The sequence below is a fragment of the Protopterus annectens genome, chromosome 2.part1 (assembly GCF_019279795.1).
Source record: "Protopterus annectens isolate FY-2018-M chromosome 2.part1, PAN1.0, whole genome shotgun sequence".
Taxonomy (NCBI): Eukaryota; Metazoa; Chordata; order Ceratodontiformes; family Protopteridae; genus Protopterus; species Protopterus annectens.
The window spans coordinates 1197572052-1197594281 of record NC_056729.1 but is presented as its reverse complement, the minus strand read 5'-3'; the positions used below and the strand labels follow the sequence as shown (position 1 = coordinate 1197594281).

The following is a 22230-nucleotide window of genomic DNA, read 5'->3' as shown; positions in this document are numbered from 1 at the left end:
TGGCTGACACAGACATCCTCCAAAAGGGTCTCACTGAGACAGATACCTGGTGTCAAAATCATGGCCTCAAGCTAAATGCCAAAAAGTGCATAGTCATCCCCTTTGGAAAAAACAAAGTACCCACAAACTACCACATAGGTGGTAGTCCCCTAAATACGGAAGACGTAATAAGGGATCTGGGACCCAAGTACATAGTAATCTCACCTTTGATAATCACATTGCCAAGGGGGTTAGAAAATCCTTCTACGTGGCCCACCTAATCACAAAAGGGTTCGCATCGAGATCAAAAGAGGTCATTATGCCCCTCTACTCATCACTCATCAGATCCATCATAGAGTACTACTTCCAATTTGGGATGTACCTTACAAAACATCTGCAACAGTTGGAAAGACCACAGAAGTACCTCACCAAGAGGATCACTGGCCTCAAACAGATGCCCTATGCAGCTCGACTGAAAAAACTCCAGGTGTACTCAGTTGCATACCACCTACCCAGAATTGATGGACATGCTACACCTAAAGAAAACCTTATCCCCTTCAGCCACATGCTCCAGGGATCTAAACATCACCGCAACAATAAATTGGACGTGCTGGAGGGACAGCTTCCTGTCCCAGAGACTTCCCATACTTTGGAACAAGATTCCAATCTACATTAGGCAGAGCTCCTCGCTAACACTCTTCAAAAGAAACCTTGACAAGTGGATGAGAAACAGAATGTTTACCCCGGGGATCACTTCAGTGGCTCTGCTGGACAGAGGCACAGGGAACTAATCTAAGGGGGCGGCGAAAGCCAACACATTCTGGCTAGGCTTACAAATGCCTTCGGGCAGACAGCCTAGTACCTACCTATGAAACTATAATAAACCTGCCTTACACAGAGCACCTTAGAGCCCTTTCCCTCTACTTAGTCTCCTAGAGACTGCTGAAGGGTGATCCATGCCTGGCTTACAGGGAATTGCAAATCCCACACTTATGAATCTCCTGCATATCCATAAATCAAACAGTACCAGAAATACAAAGTCTAAGGATCTGAATTGTGTCTGTGACTTAAACAGAACATGCTGGAGTGACATGCGTGTCCCAGACACTGCAGCACCTATGGAACAGGCTTCCCATCCACGTGAAGCTGAGTTTATTACCCAATTTAAGCACAACCTATACCACTGGATGGGGAGCAGGAAATTTACACCAGGCCTGGCACCCATGTCCATTATGGACAGAGATGGCTTATAAATGCCTAACCCTCAATGTCCTATTTGGATACAGGATGTCTTTATTCTTTCAGGAAAACTTGGCTAGGCTTAAAAAGGCTCCCCAGATCATTAGCCTAGTTAAATTATGAATCTTTAAAAAATAATGCAGTCATAACAGCATAATGGTTCACACAGAATTATGACTGGGTTTCCAGTCATAACTAACTTATTATGTGTTTGAGACAAGGACAGCGAGAAGTTCATCTTGAGATCAAAGATGTTACAAAAAAAAACTCATAAGAAAATGAGTAGATGCACTTAGCCAAAACAAGTAGTGAGGATTTAGACAAAAGTGAGTACAGAAGTATAAGCAAGTACACTAACTTAATTTAATCCTACGCCAAGAGCACAGAAACTGTTAGTTCAAAAACGTAGCAACAAGAAATTGAAAAATTAATAGCTGAAGTTCAAGACCACACAACAAAAAACTGACTTTAAGATACCTAGACAAATTAGATGTATTCAGGAGGTATTATGAAAGACATGACAGAGCAGAGGACCTGGGAAGTCAAGCTAGGAAGCATAGAAAAGCATTTATAAGAGACTTGGATATGTCAATAATAACAAATGAAGAGACGGGATAATTAACACAGATAAACAAGGGTGAAATAAAAACAAAGATTTATAACTAGGCTGCAGGAAAAAAGCACTCCAGGAACATATGGCATTCCTAAATAAACATGGAACTAGCAGGCAAGAAATTAATACGGATTTGGCAGGTGCTTGTATCAATATTTTGAAAAGTGAGAAAGTGCCTAAAACCTTGTTAAAAAGCAGTGGTGGTAGCGTTACCAAATGAGGCTAAGTACCCAGCTTACCTCATATTATATAGACCAATTTCATCCTGAACCATGGGTATAAGGGCTAAGGGAATGGCAAAAAAAAAAAAGCTCGACAGACATGGATCAGTGGCTTTGTGGAAAGGAGGCAGTCATTCCATAACATTAACAAAAGAATGATACAATAAGAAAATGGAATACAAGAACACATTATTATTGCTGGCAAGCTTGGATGCACAAGAAAGTAATTGACAAGGTCTGCTGGGACTTCATGTGCATGGCAATGGCAGGATTTGGATTTCCCAAAAATAATAATGTAGCCAATACTGAAAATATAAGAAGGCTCAGAATAAGACTTAAAGGTGGGAGGGACTCTTGTACATGCACTGGGTTTGGTCAGAGGAAGTAGGCGGGTATGCCCGTTCTTTCCACTACTATCTATACTGTGCCTGGAGCTATCAAGATAAGAGGTTCACAAATTTAAGATTACAACTGGTAAGTATGCCAGAAGAAACTGGCTTTGTTTGCTGATTACATTACATTGCTCTTCACTAAACCTGAACAGGGTATCCCTACTCTTCTAAATATATTGAGACTCTTACAAATGGGAATAAAATAAATGAAGGTAATGCAAAAGCAACAGCAGTAATTTTTTTTTTCTTCAAAGGGCTGGATACCAACTCCATCCTTAAGGCAGCTACTTGGACTTCTGTGCATACTTCTAGCAGGCACTATAAGCTGAATATGGTTTCCAGGGGTAGAGCTGGATTTGCCAGGGCTATCCTGCATGGCTATCTTGAGGGCTCTGCTGGACCTTCCTCCTCCTCCTCCCAACTTTCCTCCTAAGATTTTGTACTCTCCCTAATGTAAGGAATACTGCAACAGTGAAACAGGACATAGTACAGTTGTGTAAACTCTTAGCATAACAGTAGATGTCCTCATCTTCAGTGCTGCAGTATTTGCCCCCTCTCTCCTCTCCCTTTTTCTTTCTCCTTCTGGATGCACATGTTCCTCTCTTACTCCTTGGACTGTTGTTCCTCCTAGGACTTTTCAGTTGTTTCAGTTGTGAGGAAGGTATGTACGTACGTCACCTTTATGCCCTATGCCATGCACAGGGATCATAGGTGTGACATACAACGTCCTTATAACAACCTAAGGCTTTGGCATACTGGCCGGATATCTGGCCGCCCTTGGCAGGAGATCCCCCTAATGTAAGGAATACTGCAAAAGTGATATGGAAGGACATCTACAAAAGTCAATAAGTTAAGGAAGTGAGAGATAGCCAACACACAAATTACAAAAGAACAATAAGGGGGGTATCTACAGGGCACCTAAATACACAACCAATCCAGATGATTTAGAATATTTACCTGGAAGAGTCTACACAGGTATTTTTACACCCCATATAGTCTATGCAAGATTTTTCAATTGGAGAAGATGTTAGAAGTGTAACAGGAAAGCCATGTGGAACTGGAAACATGCTTTTGGGGAGTGTTGAGACTTTACCGATTTTAAACGTTTTATATAAAATGTCCGGATACAATTACTCAGTGACCAGGTAATCATAAATAAAGAGATTATGTAAGTTGGACCTCACAATTACAAACATCAAAACTCAGCAAGGCTCTGTTGACATGTTGGCAGTCAATAAAACAATTACTAGAAAATGGAAGACAAAGTCTAAACCAACACCAAAAGATGTACCGATTATGAAAAAGATGCAGGATAAGGAGGTGACATTTTATGAGAGAGCGAGTGAAGTGCCTTTAAATAAATGGTAATTATGAGAACAGTACATGCAAGCTAATGCATAAAGGGAATAACATATGTGGATGACTGACAGAGAACATAATTACAAGACTGTAAATTAAATCCATAAATACAGACTGAAGAAAATTATCTAAATTATGAATGTTGACTGTACGAATATTTGTGTTACAAAATTTATGTGAAAAAAATGTATTTTTTTTTAATATCATCTCCTGCTTAGTGACCTCATTGCAGCAGCCCTGGAAACTACATTTACATCATTATGATCACATTATCAGAGCATGCTTCCCCAGCTGCAATGAAGACTTGGACTACAGGAAGTGGCTCCTTAATTCACAACATTAATCCTCTGCTGTAACTATCAGAGAAATCTGCAATGTGGTTCTTTTGTAACCCAAACTCAGGTCTTTCTCCACTTCCTCTGCAATTGAGAAGTTCTTTACAGGATACTGTTCCTTTTTGTTTTTGGAAAGGAAGACTCCAGACACAGAGGGCTGTACTGGATTAAACTTTAAGCTTTGTAGGAATTGGAAAAATCCTTGAACCAGTCGAGTCTTGTTTTGAGAGGGCTACAGGTGAGCTGGGAACTGCTGATCCATACAGTGACAGTTCTCACTTGGTACAAATCTTCTGAAGATGGGGAGCCGTAAGGAAGTTGGAAGCCCTAGGGTTGGATACCCTTGGGTTCTTGTTTTTTAGCAGCATGAATTTCCTCCTTGACTATCATGAATGAGATACTACCCTCCCCTTGTGTAATAATCCATCATTGCTCTGGAGGGAATGCCTCGTTCCCAACTACAATCGTCTATTTTGGTGGATGTTTGGTCAGATGGAATACGCTAGAAGCTGATAGCATGGCAGCCTACGAAGGTACATTGTCAGACGGCTTCGCTGTAACAGATATCAGGGCTGGGAAAATGCATCGGCAGTGCTGATGTCCTCTTACCTAGGTATCAGAGAGAGACATCTGACTTGGCAGTTTCCCTCAACTACTCGCTTCTCTTTTTCCTTTTCAAGGGGACACTGATATAGCTTGTGTGCAAGTCCAAGGACATGGTGGACTTACCTAAAATGGTCACTACTTTCCTTCTTGTTCATGAAGGCCAGAGCAGCCTTATGTCTCATCCTGATAGTCTTGGATCTTAATGTCTGGCAAATACTACAGTTACTGACATCTTCTTTTAACCCTAGTTAACACACTGATCATTCATAGGTTTATAGGTAGACATTAGGCATGGTGTTCAAAAGAACACTGAGAAGCCTAGCCAGCTATGGCCAAGAATAAACAGATGAATTACACTCATTGACCGAGGAGTACAATGCTACATTCCCCTTGTTTGAATTTATGAGTGCCCATCCAGCTACACACAGTAGTTCTGAAGGCAGCTAATGTGTTGAATTGTTTGATGAGTAGAGGAAGGAAGTTTATTCCATAAGAAGGGATTTTCTGGGTTAGGCATCTATCATGCCAGCATGTTCGAGTTACATGTTGGTTACGATTAAGGTCTTTGACAAAGGTGTCTGTGAAGCTCTTAGTTTTGTATAGATGCAGACTATTAAGCATGGTAAGGTCTCCCATGGCTCAGAAGCCCAGGCACAGATTACTACAAAGAAACAAGTATGAGACAGCATATAGTAAGAGGGCATTTTAATCTATCAGCATAGTTTAACGAGTTTAACCCAGTAATCTTCATCAGAAATCTTGAGGCCTTTCAAGCTGTACGAGATGTTTACAGATGTACATGTTGAAGGGGACACCATTCTATGACAGATGAATGAAAGCGGTAGAGAGAGAGAGAGACTACGGCTTCCAAGTCTTACAAATGTGCTTTTTAAATTTTAATGTGTAAGATAGAAGGATTTTTTTGTCAACAACTGATACATCACAGTCAAGTTCATTGCCAATTACTGACATTTGAATTGGTTTTAAGGGAATGTCTTTGCTATGGTATGAAGTGGGCAATTCTCATTTGCAAAATAAAAACAGACTTTTTGGCATTAAGCTTAAGCCCATTATCAGCACCATGCATCAGACTGATCAAGCTTCTGTTAGAAAATGTGTATGTCTTTAGGAGCATATGACAGCACCCAACTGCAAACTCAGCCAGCCGTAACCAATCAGCATCTGCCTTAACCAGCAGGAAACCCAAACCAGAGCTTTGGAGAACTCCAATGGTGACATGTCTTTATGTGGAAGAGGTATACCAACTCTAAATGAGCAAAAGTTCGAACAGTGAGCCAAATAGATATCCAGAAGTTGATGCAAGGATTAATATTAAACTGTGCAAGCCTGTTGATAATATCTGTATGGAGAATTGTATCAAAGACCTTAGCTAGGTCCAGATAAGAAGTGTGGGTGCTGTAGCCCACACCTATGTCTTCTGTGGCACTATCAAAGAAATTGTTTGGGCTGAACAGACAGGACCAAACTTTAACAAAAGCAAACTAGTTTCAATTAACACAATGAAGATTCTCCTATATCACTGTTTATGAGACCTGGTATAATATATCTTGTGATATTACAAATGACAATGTTGAGACTTATGTTACTGTAAAATCACCTACATTTGTGGCGGGGCTACCACTGTGACACCAGGCACATAACCGCTAGAGAGTACGAGGTTAAGTACGCTAATGAGGATGAAGGGATTAGCAAAACCTTACAACGTATTCCCCAAGACACAGCCAGGCAAGTTGTCCACATCAATGAAAAGGTTGTTTTTTGGTCTTTGACAACATGACAAAACATGACCGAGAAATGACAGAAAGAACAGGAAATAGGTGGGAAATGGAGAGAACTGAACATTGGGGGTGGTGGTGTGAAACTGAACATTAATTTGTTGGCAATGGCCTAAGGTTCAAAGTAAATGGAGCTTGCTGGATATTAGTTCAGAGTAGAACTAAGCCTTGAGGCTGACTTTAGCAGAAGTGAAACAATTTAATTCCTAAGTAACCTTAGATTTTTTCTGCAGTGAGTTCATATGTAGTTATCAGACACACAGTCCGGGAGACCATTAAGGAGCATAGCCTAAATTCCCAACTGCCCCAAGGCACTGTTTGATAAAGTGACTTGATTAAGGTCACACAGGATGTCAAAGAATAAGGGAATCAAAAACCCTACACTAAAAGAAGTAGCTAGTTAACAGCTTGCAGTCTTACTAGACCATTTTTTACCAACAACACAATATCAGCCATTGCTCACTCCCAACTTCTATCCACCCTATTCTATGAATCTCCCATTCTGACTAATCTCAACAAAACTGAACTAAGCAAAATGGAAGCCTGCTATAACAGAACTGCCCGCTTTGCTGCAAATTGCTCATATAGAACTCATCACTGTACTCCTTTGAGACAGCTCCACTGGCTTGAAATTACCCAACCTCCTACGCTACAATCAGTTCTGCCTCTGTCATTCGATCTATTACCTCCCCAATAAGTGTCCTGCCCACAAAAATCTAGTACATCATCAAAAGGCCTCTTAGATCATCAAGCAAACTACTACTAGAAGTCACCAACAGCTATAACAGCTTTGGAGATGCACTATATAGTAGTTCAGTGGCTAAAAAATGGAATTCTGTCCCCACTAGCATTCAAAACACATCATCCAAAGCCTCCTTTAAAGACCTCATCAGGCAACATCTCAAGCAACGTTGGCAGTGCCATGACTGCTCCCCAGGCTAGTGAAATTGGATAAGGTACACATACTAAACCTAGAGTACTTGATAATAGTTTTCAATCTTACTCACAAACACTGGCTAATCTACATGTGCACTATGTACGTATTCTACCTATGTTCCAAATTTCAGCTGTACACCACAAATCTATTAATTACCTTTATATTTAAATTAATATTTTGTTTGTTCTCTCCACTGTAACTGTTGATGTGCTACATACCACTGTAAAAATGTGTCTTTTGTAATTTGTGTATAATGATCATGTCTAAATAACTAAATGTATCTATATTTTTTCTATGTGGAGCTTTTCTCCCCGGCCTCTGCTGAAAAAGGGCCTTTTTGGCTCAGTCAGACACCCCCGGTTAACAAATGTAAAATAAAATAAAATAAAATAAATACTCCTTTGTACTAAGGAAGACATCTTCTACACTGCCAGTAGTATTGGCCTTTGTTGCACAGTTTATGAAGTAATACCACCCCAAGGGCTTATTCTTGAACATTCCACTGTATCTGTGGCATAGAGGAACAGATGCCTCAATGCAGATGTCTATATAGTAGTAAAACCTAGAGCTGAATGCAACAACATGGGTAAGAGGTTTGGATTGCAGGGGATCAGGGGGAGGGCACATGTTAACTTTTATCGAGGTTATCCATATGAAGTTTGTTTTGGAGTAGTTCCTAAATATTGCATTAGTTGGTGGGGAGAGAGTGGTGCTACTTCTGAAAGACATCTTTGTAAGGAATCTGAACACTGCATGCACATCTACTAACTTTAACAGTACAAAGCATGGTCTACATCTCACATGTCATACAGACATGTACAATATTCTTTTTTAGACAAATCCAGAAAACAAAATGTTCTATAAAAGGTGAAAAAGAAGGGATCCAAATGGGGCACTTATCTGCTTTGCCTTTAGGTCAAAGTCTGAAACAAAATATTTACAAATGCACACACTGCGCATCAGCAAACGTGCTAAGACATGACACAAACTCACATACGTGGAGGTAATCACTAGTAACGTACCAAAAGATCAGAGGCCTCCCAAACGGAAACCACTTAAAACACACAATACAAAAAAAAAAAACACAACCACAGCACACACCGCACGCATGCCCACACATGTATGCACACACAGACATACACACGTCTCAACAAATAAGCCCATAAGGCATAACACCAGAAAACCTAATGTATATGTCAACGGTGACACCATTTTATGACACAATGATGGTCTTCTCACCAGACTGGACAGGGAGTGGGTTAAGGTTAGCCTGTCAGGTGCCAGGATCTGTCAAGTCATTCAAGCACTCAGGTCACTTAACCACAAGTACTGATATGACTTTGTCAGAGTCCATATGGGGGTGAATGACTTTGAGATGTACCTCACTGGACTATATGGAGAGAGACATGACTTAACTCTCAGATTATGCGTCACAGGCAAGTATAAGCCTAGCCTTATGCAGCATTCTACTTTCTCTAAGGATAACGCCACAATACAAACAAAAAAATGACTGAATAACAATTGGCTTAGCTTCCGGTGTCAGTCGAAGGGGATCCAATATCTGTCTGCTTGAGAAGACATGCTTGACAGGGCACGCTGTTTTGCTAGAGATGGTTTGCACCTGTCACTTCTAGGCTTTTGTATACTGGCAAAGGCATTAGCCACCCCTATTGTGCCTTTTTAGGCAGTGTCAATATAACCAACCTCTCAACATATCAAAATCCTCTCTAAACAAACTCAAGGTACTCCTACTTAATGCTAGGAGTATAAAGAAACTGCACTCCCTGGAAACACTCCCGCTTTGGAAGATGCTGACATTTCTGCAGTCACTGAGACATGGTTCAAAGATGCAGAAAGTACCCAGGCCATGCAGGGCTATAATGCCTTCCATACATTCAGACCACAGACTGAGGTGTATCCATCTTCATTAAGGATATATACACCTCAAGACTGGTCAAACAGTGTGAGTCTCTTGAGCTACTCCATGTCCAATTAACTATAGGCAATGCCCTCTACCACATCATAGCTTATTCATAGGTGACTTCCATTATCCTGCCATCGACTAGGACACATGCACAACCACAAACATGCTGGCTCAGAGGTTGTTGGACTTTGTCAATGCAAATGCTTTGGAACAGCTAGTCAGCACACCCAGAGGAGGCTCAGATGCCCTGGACATAATACTCACTAACATGGGACAGCATTGCACCCTCCCCTGTATGACGTCCTCCCTAGTAAGATCAGACAACAAATCCGTCTTGTTCGATGTAATTATAAAACAAGATACTTCATCAAGCTCAAAAAAGCTTAAGAATTTTTCAAAGACAAATTACCTCCTACTAAGTAATGCTTTAAGAAGTTTCAAAGCCCCCTTGAACGCAGATAACATGGACTCCTATGCAAAGGTGTACACCAATGCCATGTATAACCACTTAAGCAGTTGTACAGAATCAGCTATACCCTACAGGATTAAAACCAGGTCTTTACAAAAAAACAAGCCACTCTGGTGCACCCCTTACAAACAGGCTATACAAGAGAAAAACTAATATCCAAGAACAAGAAGGAACTGGCTCAGCAGAGAAAGAAATGCCTCTCTAGCTTAAACATATTAGAGATCTTGTCAAGTCCTTCAAAGCTAATTAAGAAGAAAAACAGCCACCTTAGGTAAGGATAATCACAAGGCATTCTTTAACTACGCCCAAAATCTGAAAAACAATACTCCGCTATGCGCTGAATGGTTATGGACGGTAACAACCTGCTAGCTGACAGATATGGAGCCAACCTCAGCCCCCCTGTCCCCTCCAGTTGTCCCCCAAAGTATACCTGCCACCATTCCTCAACCTATTATTTCAAGACAGCAGGTCATCTCTGTACTCCCCAAGCCAAAAACACAGCATCAATGGGACCAGACAACATCCCAGGTTGCCTTTTAAACAACTTAAAGCATGACCTAGCAGACCCAGTTGGATCCCTGTTTAACCAAAGACTGTGAACTCGCTGTGTTCTGGCAGAATGGAGGACAGCAACAAAAGGGGACCATCAACCAACCTTGAGAACTATAAGCCCATAACCTTGATTAGCCTCTTATTCAAGGGCATGGAAAGAATAATTATGGACCTTATTAACAAGAACATAGTCAATCACCAACCTCAGTTCAGATTTGTTAAATTAAAGGTAGATCATGCCTGTTAAACATGGTTGACATCTTCAAGAAAGTCAACAAGGCCCTGGACAAGGGAAAGAAAGTGCATTCTGTGCTGGGCCTCTTACTGTTTGGAATTTATTTCTCAGAACTCCAGGCAAATGTGTACGGCCTGTGGCTGACCAAGTTTGCTGACCTTTGCAAAAGTGCAGTTTTGTACCTACCATAAATGTAGATGTTCAAGTGCTAATACAGCTGCAGTAATCACAGATGGGTTCTCAGCCATCAGGCAGTCCCTCGGTCGGCCGAATTCCAAAGTCTTGGTCCGGCGTCGGTTGTCGTCGCTTTCTCTTCTGACGTCAGTGAGGCCAGAGTATATAAGACACAGCCGACGCCATGTTCTTCAGTCTTTCTTGCCCCAGATGTCAGGTGCCCCCAGAAGGAAGGCAATACATAAATTATGCTTATATGCGTAAACATGCAATGCAATATAATCCAAAATCAGTGGTTGCAAGCAAATAAACCATAGAAGGATAACCCAGTCAGGTTGTATGAAGAGGTCGTTAGGCCCCATGCCTTTACCAAGTGGGGAAGGAGGGAGGGAAACCTGTACTGCAGCTGTATTAGCACTCTAACATCTACATTTATGGTAGGTACAAAACTGTACTATGTTCATCGTGCATACAGCTGCAGTAATCACAGATGGGTAGAGTCCCAAAGCTACGCACAGGGTGGTAGGTACTAGGAGGAAATGGGTTGAGCCAGAATGCCCTGCAAAACAGCAGTGGCAAAGCCTGCTCTTGTTCTGGAATATAAAGGCAGGTGGTAGTGTTTTGTGAAGGTATGTACAGAACTCCAAGTGGCTGCCTCCAGAATATCTTTGGTAGGAACTCCTCTGAGGAAGGATGTAGAGGTAGCTGTGGCCCTGGTGGAGTGTGATCTGATACCTGTAGGAACAGATTTCCCATGATAGGAATAACAAAACCGTATGCAGTGGCCTATCCACTTTGAAATAGTCTGCTTGGAAACTGGCTTCCCTTGAGCCCCTACAGCATAGGACACAAAGAGTTGTTCCGATTTCCTGAAGGATTTTGTTCTGTCCAAATAGTAACGTAGCTGCCTATGGATGTCTAAGGAATGAAGCAGCCTTTCCCCTTTGTTTTGAGGATTGGGGTAAAAGGTAGGAAGGTGTATGGCTTGATTTAACACTACCCTAGATACCACTTTAGGCATAAATGATGGGTTGGTACGAAGGGAAACCCTGTCCTGATGGAAAATGAGAAAGGGCTGCACCGCCATGAGGGCCTGTAGTTCCGAAACTCTACGAGCTGAAGTGATAGCCAGAAGGAAGGCAGTTTTCCAGGACAAATATTGCAAATCTGTTGAGGCAGCTGGTTCAAAAGGGGGCAATGTTAATTTTTCTAGTATGTAATTAAGATCCCAGGCTGGTATTGGTTGTTTCCTTGGTGGTCTAATATTCTCTGAGGAACTCTCGTAAGAGTGGGTGAGAAAATAAAGGAGGATCCGTGTTGTATTCTGCAGAAATGGCTGAGGCATGGATTTTTATGGAAGAAAATGAGAGTCCACTGTTCAGCAGCTCAGCTAGATACTGTAATACCTGAGGCAAGTTCAGTTTTCTAGGGTCCTGGCCTTTTTTCGCATTCCAAGAACAAAACCGCTTCCATTTTGCAGAGTAAGCTTTTCTAGTAGATGGCCTTCTGGCCTCCAAAATGACATCCTGCACCTCCTTGGAGAGTAGGGTCTGTTGTGGTGTTAAGGAATTTTCCATGCAGCGAGATTTAGTGTTTTCAGCTGACTGTGGAGAGTTTTGTAGCTGTGCTGCAGCAGAAGAGGCATTAGAGGCAGGGACCAGGGAGGAGTATGTGTTAGGCTCCTCAGCAATGGGTACCAGTGTTGCCTTGGCCAATCTGGAGCAATCAGTATCATCTTCGGTCTGTCTGCTCTTGCTTTCAAAAGTACCTTGGGCAGAAGAGGCAGAGGTGGGAATGCGTAAACTGTCCATGCTGTCCAACTGAATGAAAGGGCGTCCACTCTCCAGGCCTTTGGATGAAAGGTCCTCGAACAAAACTTTTCCAATTGATGATTCCTGTGGGAGGCAAAAAGATCTATGTCTGGCCTCCCCCACATTTGGGTTATTTCTGTAAACACCTGCGGATGTAACTTCCATTCGTGTGGATCTGTCATATTTCTGCTTAATTTGTCTACCAGCGTGTTTCCCAATCCTGGCAGGTACTGTGCTTGAAGTTCGATTTGCCATTCCAGAGCCAAGTTCCAAAGGGTCATGGCTAGTCTGCACAAGGGGTATGAATGTGTTCCTCCTTGTTTATGTACCACATTACTGTGGTGTTGTCTGTTCTTATCAGTAATTGTCCTGGATGCAGGAAGTCCTTGAAAGCTGTAATTGCATTTATTACTGCTAGCATTTCTTTTTGATTGATGTGGAGGTGCTTTTCTTTTTGGGACCATTTGCCCTGGATGCACCTGTCCATCATGCGCACCCCCCAAGCATAATCGGAGGCGTCTGTTGTGATACTTGCTCTGCTTGAGGCTTGCAGAATGGGAGGCCTGTGTTTGCTTGACATGCTTGGGCCCACCATAGAAATTCCTTTTGCAAACATGGGATTATTGGTATTATTGTTTCCAAACTGTGACTGTGTTGAGACCATAGGTTTTTTAGGTACCACTGAAGTTTCATCATATGCAGCTTTGCACATGGGATTAAAAGAATGCAAGATGCCATGAATCCCAGAGCATGCAGGATTTTCCTTGCAGTAAGCCTGGTACTTTTTGCTAGTATTTTGAAGTACTGAGATAGTTGCCCCTGTTTTTCTGGCGTAAGATAGGCCATCTGGGTGTTTGTGTCCAAGTTGGCACCCAGGAAAGTTATTTTCTGAGATGGTGTTAGCCTCGATTTCTCTTTGTTGATTGTGTATCCCAGAGCATGCAATAGCCGTGTCACATATGCCAGATGTTCCAGAAGTATGTGTTTGCTGTCCGCTTGGATCAGGCAGTCGTCCAAATAAGGGTAAATTTGTATCCCTTGAAGTCTGCAGTAGGCAATCACTGATGCCAGGCACTTTGTGAATACTCTGGGCGCAGTAGATAAGCCAAAGGGCAATGCAGAGAATTGATAGTGGATTGAACCTGCAAGAAATCTGAGGTATCTTCTGCAGCTTTGTCTGATTGGGACATGCAGGTATGCCTCCTTGAGGTCCAATGTTACCAGCCAAAACTCCTTGCCCAGCATGGGAAGAAGTTGCTGTAATGTGAGCATCTTGAATTTTGGCACGAGTAGAAATGTGTTTAGGATGGATAAGTCCAAAATGGGTCTCCAGTCGGTTCCTTTCCTTGGTACCAGAAAAAGTCTTGAATAAAAACCTTGACCTTGTTCGTGAGAAGGTACCTCTTGAATAGCTCTCATGCTTATGAGCTTTGAAATTTGTAGTTGTGCCTCTGCCCTTTGATTCTGTGGCAGGTTTGGCATGCCTCTCATTTTTGGAAGAGTGTGGAAATGAAATTTGTAGCCTCTGTTTATAATGTCCAGGATCCATTTGTCTGTTGTGATAATATGCCAATTGGTTGCAAATAATGCTAGCTTTCCTCCCAAAGGTGCTGCCAGCTGAGACGTGCTTGGCATGGAAATGAGGGAGTCATTGGGTTTGCTTCCTGTATTGTTGTGCACTGTCCTCGCCACCTCTTGGTGCTGGAGTTTGCCATTGTCGTCCTCTATATGATCCTTGTGATTGCCCTCTGCCCCTTGTGCGTCTGTATCTACCTCTTTGGGGCTTGTCAGTGGCTGGAAAGGACCAGTTTTTTGAAGGCCAATTTCTGCTAAAACGTGGTGGTTGGACCTGGAAAAAAGGTTTTGACAGTTTGCATGGATTTGGCTTTTTCTTCCATTTTCTGTAGTATCTCCTCAGCATTAGTACCAAACAGCACATCCTTTTGTAAAGGAGCATCTAGAAGTTTAGCTTTCACATGATCAGGCAAGTTTTGTTCTCTAAGCCAAGCATGTCTGCGAATGACTGATCCCGTAGCAGCCGCTCTACTTGAAGCCTCTAGGGCATCATAACCACATTGTAAAGTGTGTTTACCCACTTGCTCTACACTATGCATCATATCCTGTAACTCCTTTAAATCTGGTTGTTCAGGTTGAGACATTTTGTTCCTTAATTGTGATAACAGGAACTGTTGATATTTAAGCATATGAAACTGACAATTTAAGGCCCTCATGGCTAGGGTGGCCGAGGTATATACCTTTTTACCCCACCTTTCTAAAGATCTTGATTCCCTTTCTGCAGGAAGTGGATTCTTGGCAGTGGAGGCCTTCAATCCCTTGGGGCCTTGTGAAATGGTTTCAGGGTCAGCATTATGGCTTTTGAAGAGAAATTGGTGAGAGCTGGGTACTCTGTAATACCTATCAGGTTTGACTGGTGCAGGAGGCAGAGAATCCGGGTTAAGGCAAACCTCCGAATAGACATCATCAAGTATGTCCAAAACAGGGGGTATCGCCAGAGGTCTGTGTTGAGGTAACAAAAGAAATTCCCTAAGTCTTTTCTTGGAATCTGAAAAGTCTTGGCCTTCCCAATGGAAGTGTTCCCTCAAGGTGTGCAAGGTTTCCCCCAAGGAAAAATCCTCAGGAGGGGATACAGAAGGGATGGACTGTTCTGCATCCGAATCCTCAAAAGGAGAGTAAGAGTGTTCCTCTGCATCAGAATGTTCTGATAAAATGGATCCCTGATCAGAAGAGGGGGAATCTTCCTCCACTCTGGGTCTCTTGTCTGGAGGGGGTTGAGAACCTCTGATAAGAGTAATTAAATCCTCAGCCATTTTAAGCATCTGTTTTTTTTTTGGCATGGGACCTGGAGATGGGCCCTGTGCAACAGGCCTTGTGGGATGCCTGGCTGTCTTGGATTTAGTAAAGGCCTTAATTGAAAAAGAAGATGAGGGCCTAAAGACACCATGGGTGGAGGTGGACCTGTCCACATTAGTAGGTTCAACATTAGCAAAAGCTTCGGTGGTTGTAGTCTGGGAAAGGGCCGAGGTCCCAGCGGTCTCGAGTACAGAGGTCACCGCCAAAGGAGTGTCGTCGGTAGTCAGGGACTGCAAAGGCGTCTCGCTGAGAACCGGACCATGTGTAGCCTGTTTTGGCGTGGTGTCGGCGGGGACCACGGGCCTCGCGTGTCGGTCCTTTTCCTTGCGTTTTTTGGACAAAACGGTAGTCGGAGTGTCCGACGACATTTTATAATCAAAAGCTTTACCAAAGTAGTGTTGGGTGAACTCCGCCCGATGCTTAATAGTGCGTTTATTGAAGGTAGCGCAAAAGCGACAGCCCGAGACGTCGTGGTCTGGGCCCAAACAAGGTATGCAGAGGGAATGGAAATCCTTATGCGGTATTTGCTTCCCACAAGAAATACAATTATTAACTTTTTCTGACATCGGTCTGAGGCAAGAAAAGTTTCCCCAACGGGGTACTTAGCTTTAATGAAGACTTCGGTTTCCAAAATTTTCGTAATTCAGGAGCTGGCCGACCGGCACTTGCGAACTGCTTCTGCTTCGGGCACCGCGCGGCAAAAAAGACTGAAGAACATGGCTTCGGCTGTGTCTTATATACTCTGGCCTCACTGACGTCAGAAGAGAAAGCGACGACAACCGACGCCGGACCAAGACTTTGGAATTCGGCCGACCGAGGGACCGCCTGACGGCTGAGAACCCATCTGTGATTACTGCAGCTATATGCACGATGAACATCTGGGAGGAATCATAGAGTTCCCGTACAATGTTAAACAAACCAGGCAGAAAACAAACTGAAGAAATACAGGTGAAACACAAATGGAAGGCCCAAGGAAACAAACTACTCTAGATAAAATCCACAAGAACTTTAATCCAGTAGCCTTTTAAAATAAAAAAACTTTAAAATAATGAAAGATAAGTGATTTTGTTCAAAAGATGCATGCACTTCAACAAACAACAATGTTGAAAGTACACACTCATTTGAAAGCTTTTGTGTTCTTGTGGATTTTATCTACAGCAGTTTGTTTCCTTGGACCTTCCATTTGTTTTCCCCCACAATGTTAGTATATAGCAGACAGGGTTAACACAGAAAAACGAATGATGCCAAAGCCACAGATTAAAACTAAATGCAAAAAAAATGCATTATTATTACTCCCTTTGGGAAAGCTGGCATCCATGCTAATTACATTAAAGTGTTGACCCACTGGTACTTGATCTGGGTACTCAGGTTGATAGCAATCTGAACTTTGACCACCATGTATCCACAATAGTAAGGGAAATCCTTCTATGTGGCACATCTCATAATTAAAGGCATTGCATCTAAATCTAAGATGGTTATAATTCCATTACACTCTGCCCTCATCAGACCAATAATTAAGTACAATGCTCCCTTTTTGCATGCACCTCACCAGACACCTGCAACAACTGGAGAGGCCACAAAGGTTTCTCCCCAAGAAATTACAAGGCACACAAAAAGTCTTACTGGCATACAGGGCAGTTAGGACCCAATCCTGATGGAAATGCTACATATTTCATAAATCAAACTGCAGGAGGGTCACTCACGCAAGAGATCTTAACCTAGCCTCTGACATGAACAAGTCATGTTGGAGAGAGAAAAATCCCCAGAGACTGCCACTTCTCTGGAACAAGCTTCCAATTCACGTGAAACAGAGCCCCTCCCTCCCTGACGCTCTTCAAATAAAACCTAGATCAATGGATGGGTGACAGCAAATTCACTCCTGGGGTGTCGCCCATGTCCCTCCTGGACAAAGGAAGTTGGTATTAACTACCATAAACTCTTATCTCTGTAAACTTTACTCACCTAACCACCGACAACTGGGGCAACTCAGGATAAATATCGCTAGGCTTGTAAGGCTTCTACAGCCGTTAACCTAGGAACCTCCTATGAACCTATAAACAGAAAACGGCATGTGGGGATGTCATCTTTATAGCAAAGAGGTGAAGGCATTTGACGTACTTTGCCGAGAGGGATATGTTTTCACATCTGAAAGTCTGGCTTGATGACAAGCCTCTCAAATGCAACACTGACTCACACAGACGACATCTCTGTATACTTCCTCATATTGTATTTTTTCCCCTTTTTCTATATGCCTTCTAAAAGGGCTTGCAAATTTCCAGCTCTCCTAGCCAAACACTTTTTACAAAAAGCAGCATAATGCTCACAAAGATGAGAAGCGTGATTCCCTCCTTAAAAAAATACTAAAGATGAAAATCTTTTGGAAAAATCTTCCACCAGAAGAAAACTTGAACATTAAAGCTATACAAGACAAAAATACCAAAATACTTAGCACAGACTTTATGCTTAGAAATCAAACTACAAATTACCAAAACACAGTAGGATAACAGTTTACTTCAGGTGGCAAAAATAACTGGCTAGGGGGACACTGTGCACTCTCATTCACAATCAGTCTCCCCCTAATGGCAAAAAGAAACGTATGTCAGGCATAGCATTTACTTAAATTAAGCATGAACAGTGCCCTGCATTGGCAATCCTTAGGGTGTGCTTAGGCATTCACACAGTCAGGTCCAATCAATCATCAAAGAAGCCTCATATATCTTCCAACCCAAGGATGACATTAAAGCAATCACATGCAAAGTGAGTATCAAGCACACCTTCTCACAACTCTTGCTGGTGTGGCAAAGACTTTTGGGAACAGAAGATGGCTTCCTGGGGCCTGAATTCAACCAAACATCCTTTGCCAAGGACCTATGGCCCTGTTCTGTATAAGCAGAATAGTTAGCTGCATGGTCCAGTGTGGGTGGGGTGGTGTTCAAATCCAAACACTCACCCACAAAAGTGGCTGATCTGGGAACGTTTCTCCTCTCTACTTCAATGTTACAGCCAATTACACACACAACTCCCCTTTCCTTGCCAAGTAAAGCATACTACATAGGTCCCAACAGGTCACCTAAATAAAACAGGTTTTGGCCAACACCTGACTTTGTGCTTCCTTTCCATAACAGCATAATGCTATAAAGGATGCCTACTATTATAAAAGAGACCTTTATATGCCAATTCCTACACCAGGTACACTTCAGTGCTGTCATCCTGAAAGCAAACAGCGAGTTCTTGAGTTCTCTTGAGCCTTCTTCCTGGAAACCGGCTTCAAATTCTTCCACTTTTGTGAAACTTCCTACTATGTTTTTCTCTGAGGTAGCAAAGACAGTCAAATGTGAATTCTAACTGGTGATACGAGGAACACGGGTACACTACGACAGCGTCTTTGACATCAGACAGGGACATTTACATAGAATGAAATTAGGACGGAGTTTCAAACTCTACAAGCATCAGAAAAGGCTTAGGAAGCATGTAGCTGGCAAACTATCACAAACTGGCATATGACATCATGGGAACACTAACTATGGTGGGATGAAGACAGTGGCTGCACCAGGTGCAAGCAGTTAGATGATGTGATCAGAAGTTACTGATGGCTGCAAGCAACTGCTACAGTACTGGCATTCAATTAAGAAGCTGCAGGTGATATAACAGCTTCCTAAATGAATATCAGTGCTGTATATATGCTTTAGTTAGTGTTTGTTGTGTTAGTAACTGGTTGTCAGTGTCAGGGGACCTTTTTTTTAGTCCTCATTTTTGGGTGGGGAGAGTGCCAGCCTGAAGAATTGCTCAGGGTGTCAGGTGACTTATGACCTAGCTACGGCAATTCCTAATGGTATGCAATGTAAGGAGGTTCAAGTGCCTCCAAGTTCTACAGCTACACAATGGAAACTGTAGTGCCAAGATGGGGTCCTAAGAAAAGGAAAGCTAAGTGATACTCACTGCAGGGGGACCTTTCAAGTAAAATATGACAATAAAACTTACTGCGAATGGTACAGTTTTTATCTATCCAGTTCTGACAAAATGTATTAAATCTGTAGTAAAAGCCTGTCTTTCCCATGCCAGCCAGATGAAGAAAGCAGCTTAATTTTAAATGTTTCCCTCATATTTTTTCTTCTTTCAAAATATATTTAAGCTGCTTATATTTTCATACATTATGATTCATATTCAAACTATGTTTTTCTTTTCTAAAACAACTTAACTTTTTTTTAGCTTTTTTATTTTCTGATTTCTGAAATTCTTTTTATACCCTCCAATAAATTACACAGACAATATAACTACTTTCTTCGATTATAAGGAAAAAAAATCACTTACCATGCTAAATCAAGACTAAAACAAAGAAGCTAAATGCAAATAAAAAACACAAACAAGTGACTTCTGGTAGTAATGGAAATTAGCAAAGCTTTTATATGGCTCTACTAAAGGATGACAAAAGAAAAAGTCAAACTTTTACAGCACAGCTGCAGAAGCCTTACCTGCAATAAGATCAAACATACATCAATGAGAAAGTAAAAAAAGAGAGAGAGAGAAAAAAACAAGCCATTACCTCATGTAGTGCTTTTGCTTCCTGCAAGTTTTGTAAACTAACTTTAAAACCATAGGAATTGTTTAATGAAGGTCCTTCAATTTGTGATGACTCTTTCTTTGGACAGTTCAATCCAGCAAACTGATTCTAAAAAAAGAAAAAAAAGCACATCAAACATTAACTGAGCAGTGAACTATGCATTATCCCCATCACAGCATAAAATAACGTAACTGAAAATTAGGGCACTGAGAAACGTGCACACAAATATCCACTGTCATTTGGAAGTGCAGAAAAGCTGTGGACAGGTCATTGTGCTAAGTAAGGGCTTGTACATGAATATTCTCAGCACATCCAAAACATTGGAAATGCTTAGTTTACTTACCTGGCTAACACACGAATAAATACAGAGTAAATCACTTCAAAACTACTACTATCTTAAAGTAAGTAGTACTTCAGATGCAGCTGCAATGTTTTTATATAAAGATCTGAAAATAGATTCATAGGTACTTACTAGGCTACTGATCCATTAGGATCTTTAGAAGCTTAGCCATACATTCCCCATGAAGTTTTTAGCACTTACATTTTAAGTACGAATAACCCAGAGATGAGCAGAACATTTACATGTCGTCCCTATCCATAAGGGACAAAGGTGCTAAATCAGGGGTGAATCTGTGCTACCCACACAAAAATGCACTAAATCTTACTGTTTTAAGTTCCAGAAAAACTCTGACAAAAGCATGACATTTTTTTATTTGAAGAGATTCCAACAATGCCACCTCGAGTGCTACAGGGATGGTGATAAACTCATTCCTATCCATCTGCCATTTTACTTAAGTTGCTAATATTTAACTACCATTTGTTTTACCTTGAACTCTTATTTGCTGCCCCTCTATCAACTGTTGCTACTGTCACTGCCATTTTTCCATACCAACTGCTGACATTAGTCATCCTACACAAAGTTCTTTACCATAATTGCTTCTGATTGAATTATTGCAAGACACTTAAATCTGGTTGACTGTTGACCTTACTGCATAACACTCCATTTATACATAGTGTCCTGTTCATCATCGTGGTTATCTGCTTCCGTCTCAGCTACTATTATAACATTGTACTCCACCATCTAGCTGCACATTGAGCATCTTTACTACTAACATTGAGATCACAAGTACAGTTGTGTCCCACACCATAACTGTAGATGTTCAATTAAATCAATGCTGCAGTACTGATTCTTGGGTCTTTCTGCCATGCAAAAGCCCGCAACCATCCTGATTTTCAGTCTGTTTACATTATCCCTAGATAACAGATGTCCGAAGGCTAATATGCGGACATCAAGGTATAAACAAGGACATCCATCAGTGTCACCTTCAGGTCTTTTTAGGCTTTGGACAGCAGTATGATACCTGCAGACAGCACAACCCTTCCAAGATGTCAAAGGTTTAGTCAGGGATAAGGGACGATTCCCACAAAGGGGTAAAAGTATAACTTGGACCGATGATGAAAAGGATGTACCCGATGGAAAAAAATTGCCCCCAGGTATGGGGAAGAGGCCTACAGACAGAGGGGTAAGGAGGGTGGGAGTTTGTTCTGCAATGCTGATCTACTTGAACATCTACAATTATGGTAAGTGTGACATAACTGTACAATACTCTTCACTGTCAGTGTTGCAGTACTGATTCTTGGGAGGACTCCCAAAGTTGCATGTTGGCAGGGCAGGCTGTCTGATGGACCCTGAGAAAGCATGTTCTGTAGGACAATGGTAGAAAAACCTGCCCTAGTCCCTGAGGCATTGGTTAAATAGTAATGTTTAGTAAAGGTGTGGATGGCCTGGATAGGGACACCTTTATGGAAGACAATGGTAGTTGCACTGTCTGAAAAAGTGAACCCTGACATGGTTGGTGATGGCTTACAATGATGTGCATAGCAGAAGTTGATGCAGCTGGCTATACATTTAGAAGCAGTCTGCTTGGAGATGGGTCTGTCTTCTTCCCCTTCTGCAAAGGCCAGAAGTAGGTGATCTGCTCTATTTGGAAACTTTGCCCTATCCAGGTAATGCCTGATCTTGTCAGTGTACATCTGAGGAATGCAGAATTTGCTTGGCTTCTTATTCTGTGGATTACAAAAAACGCCAGTATGTGAATAGCCTGATTCAAGGAGAGTTCTGATACCACTTTAGGCATAAAACTGGGATTAGTTCT

The 22230-nt window shown here is 41.9% G+C and overlaps 1 protein-coding gene across 1 annotated transcript in view; it reads right to left on the bottom strand.

The window, feature by feature from the left end:
• Positions 1 to 22230, bottom strand: part of REV3L (REV3 like, DNA directed polymerase zeta catalytic subunit) — a 2860434-nt gene that overhangs the window by 1451685 nt on the left and 1386519 nt on the right. The window contains exon 16 of the mRNA XM_044062729.1: positions 20057 to 20182. Coding sequence (XP_043918664.1) covers positions 20057 to 20182 — 126 coding nt within the window. The remainder of the gene's footprint in view (positions 1 to 20056; positions 20183 to 22230) is intronic.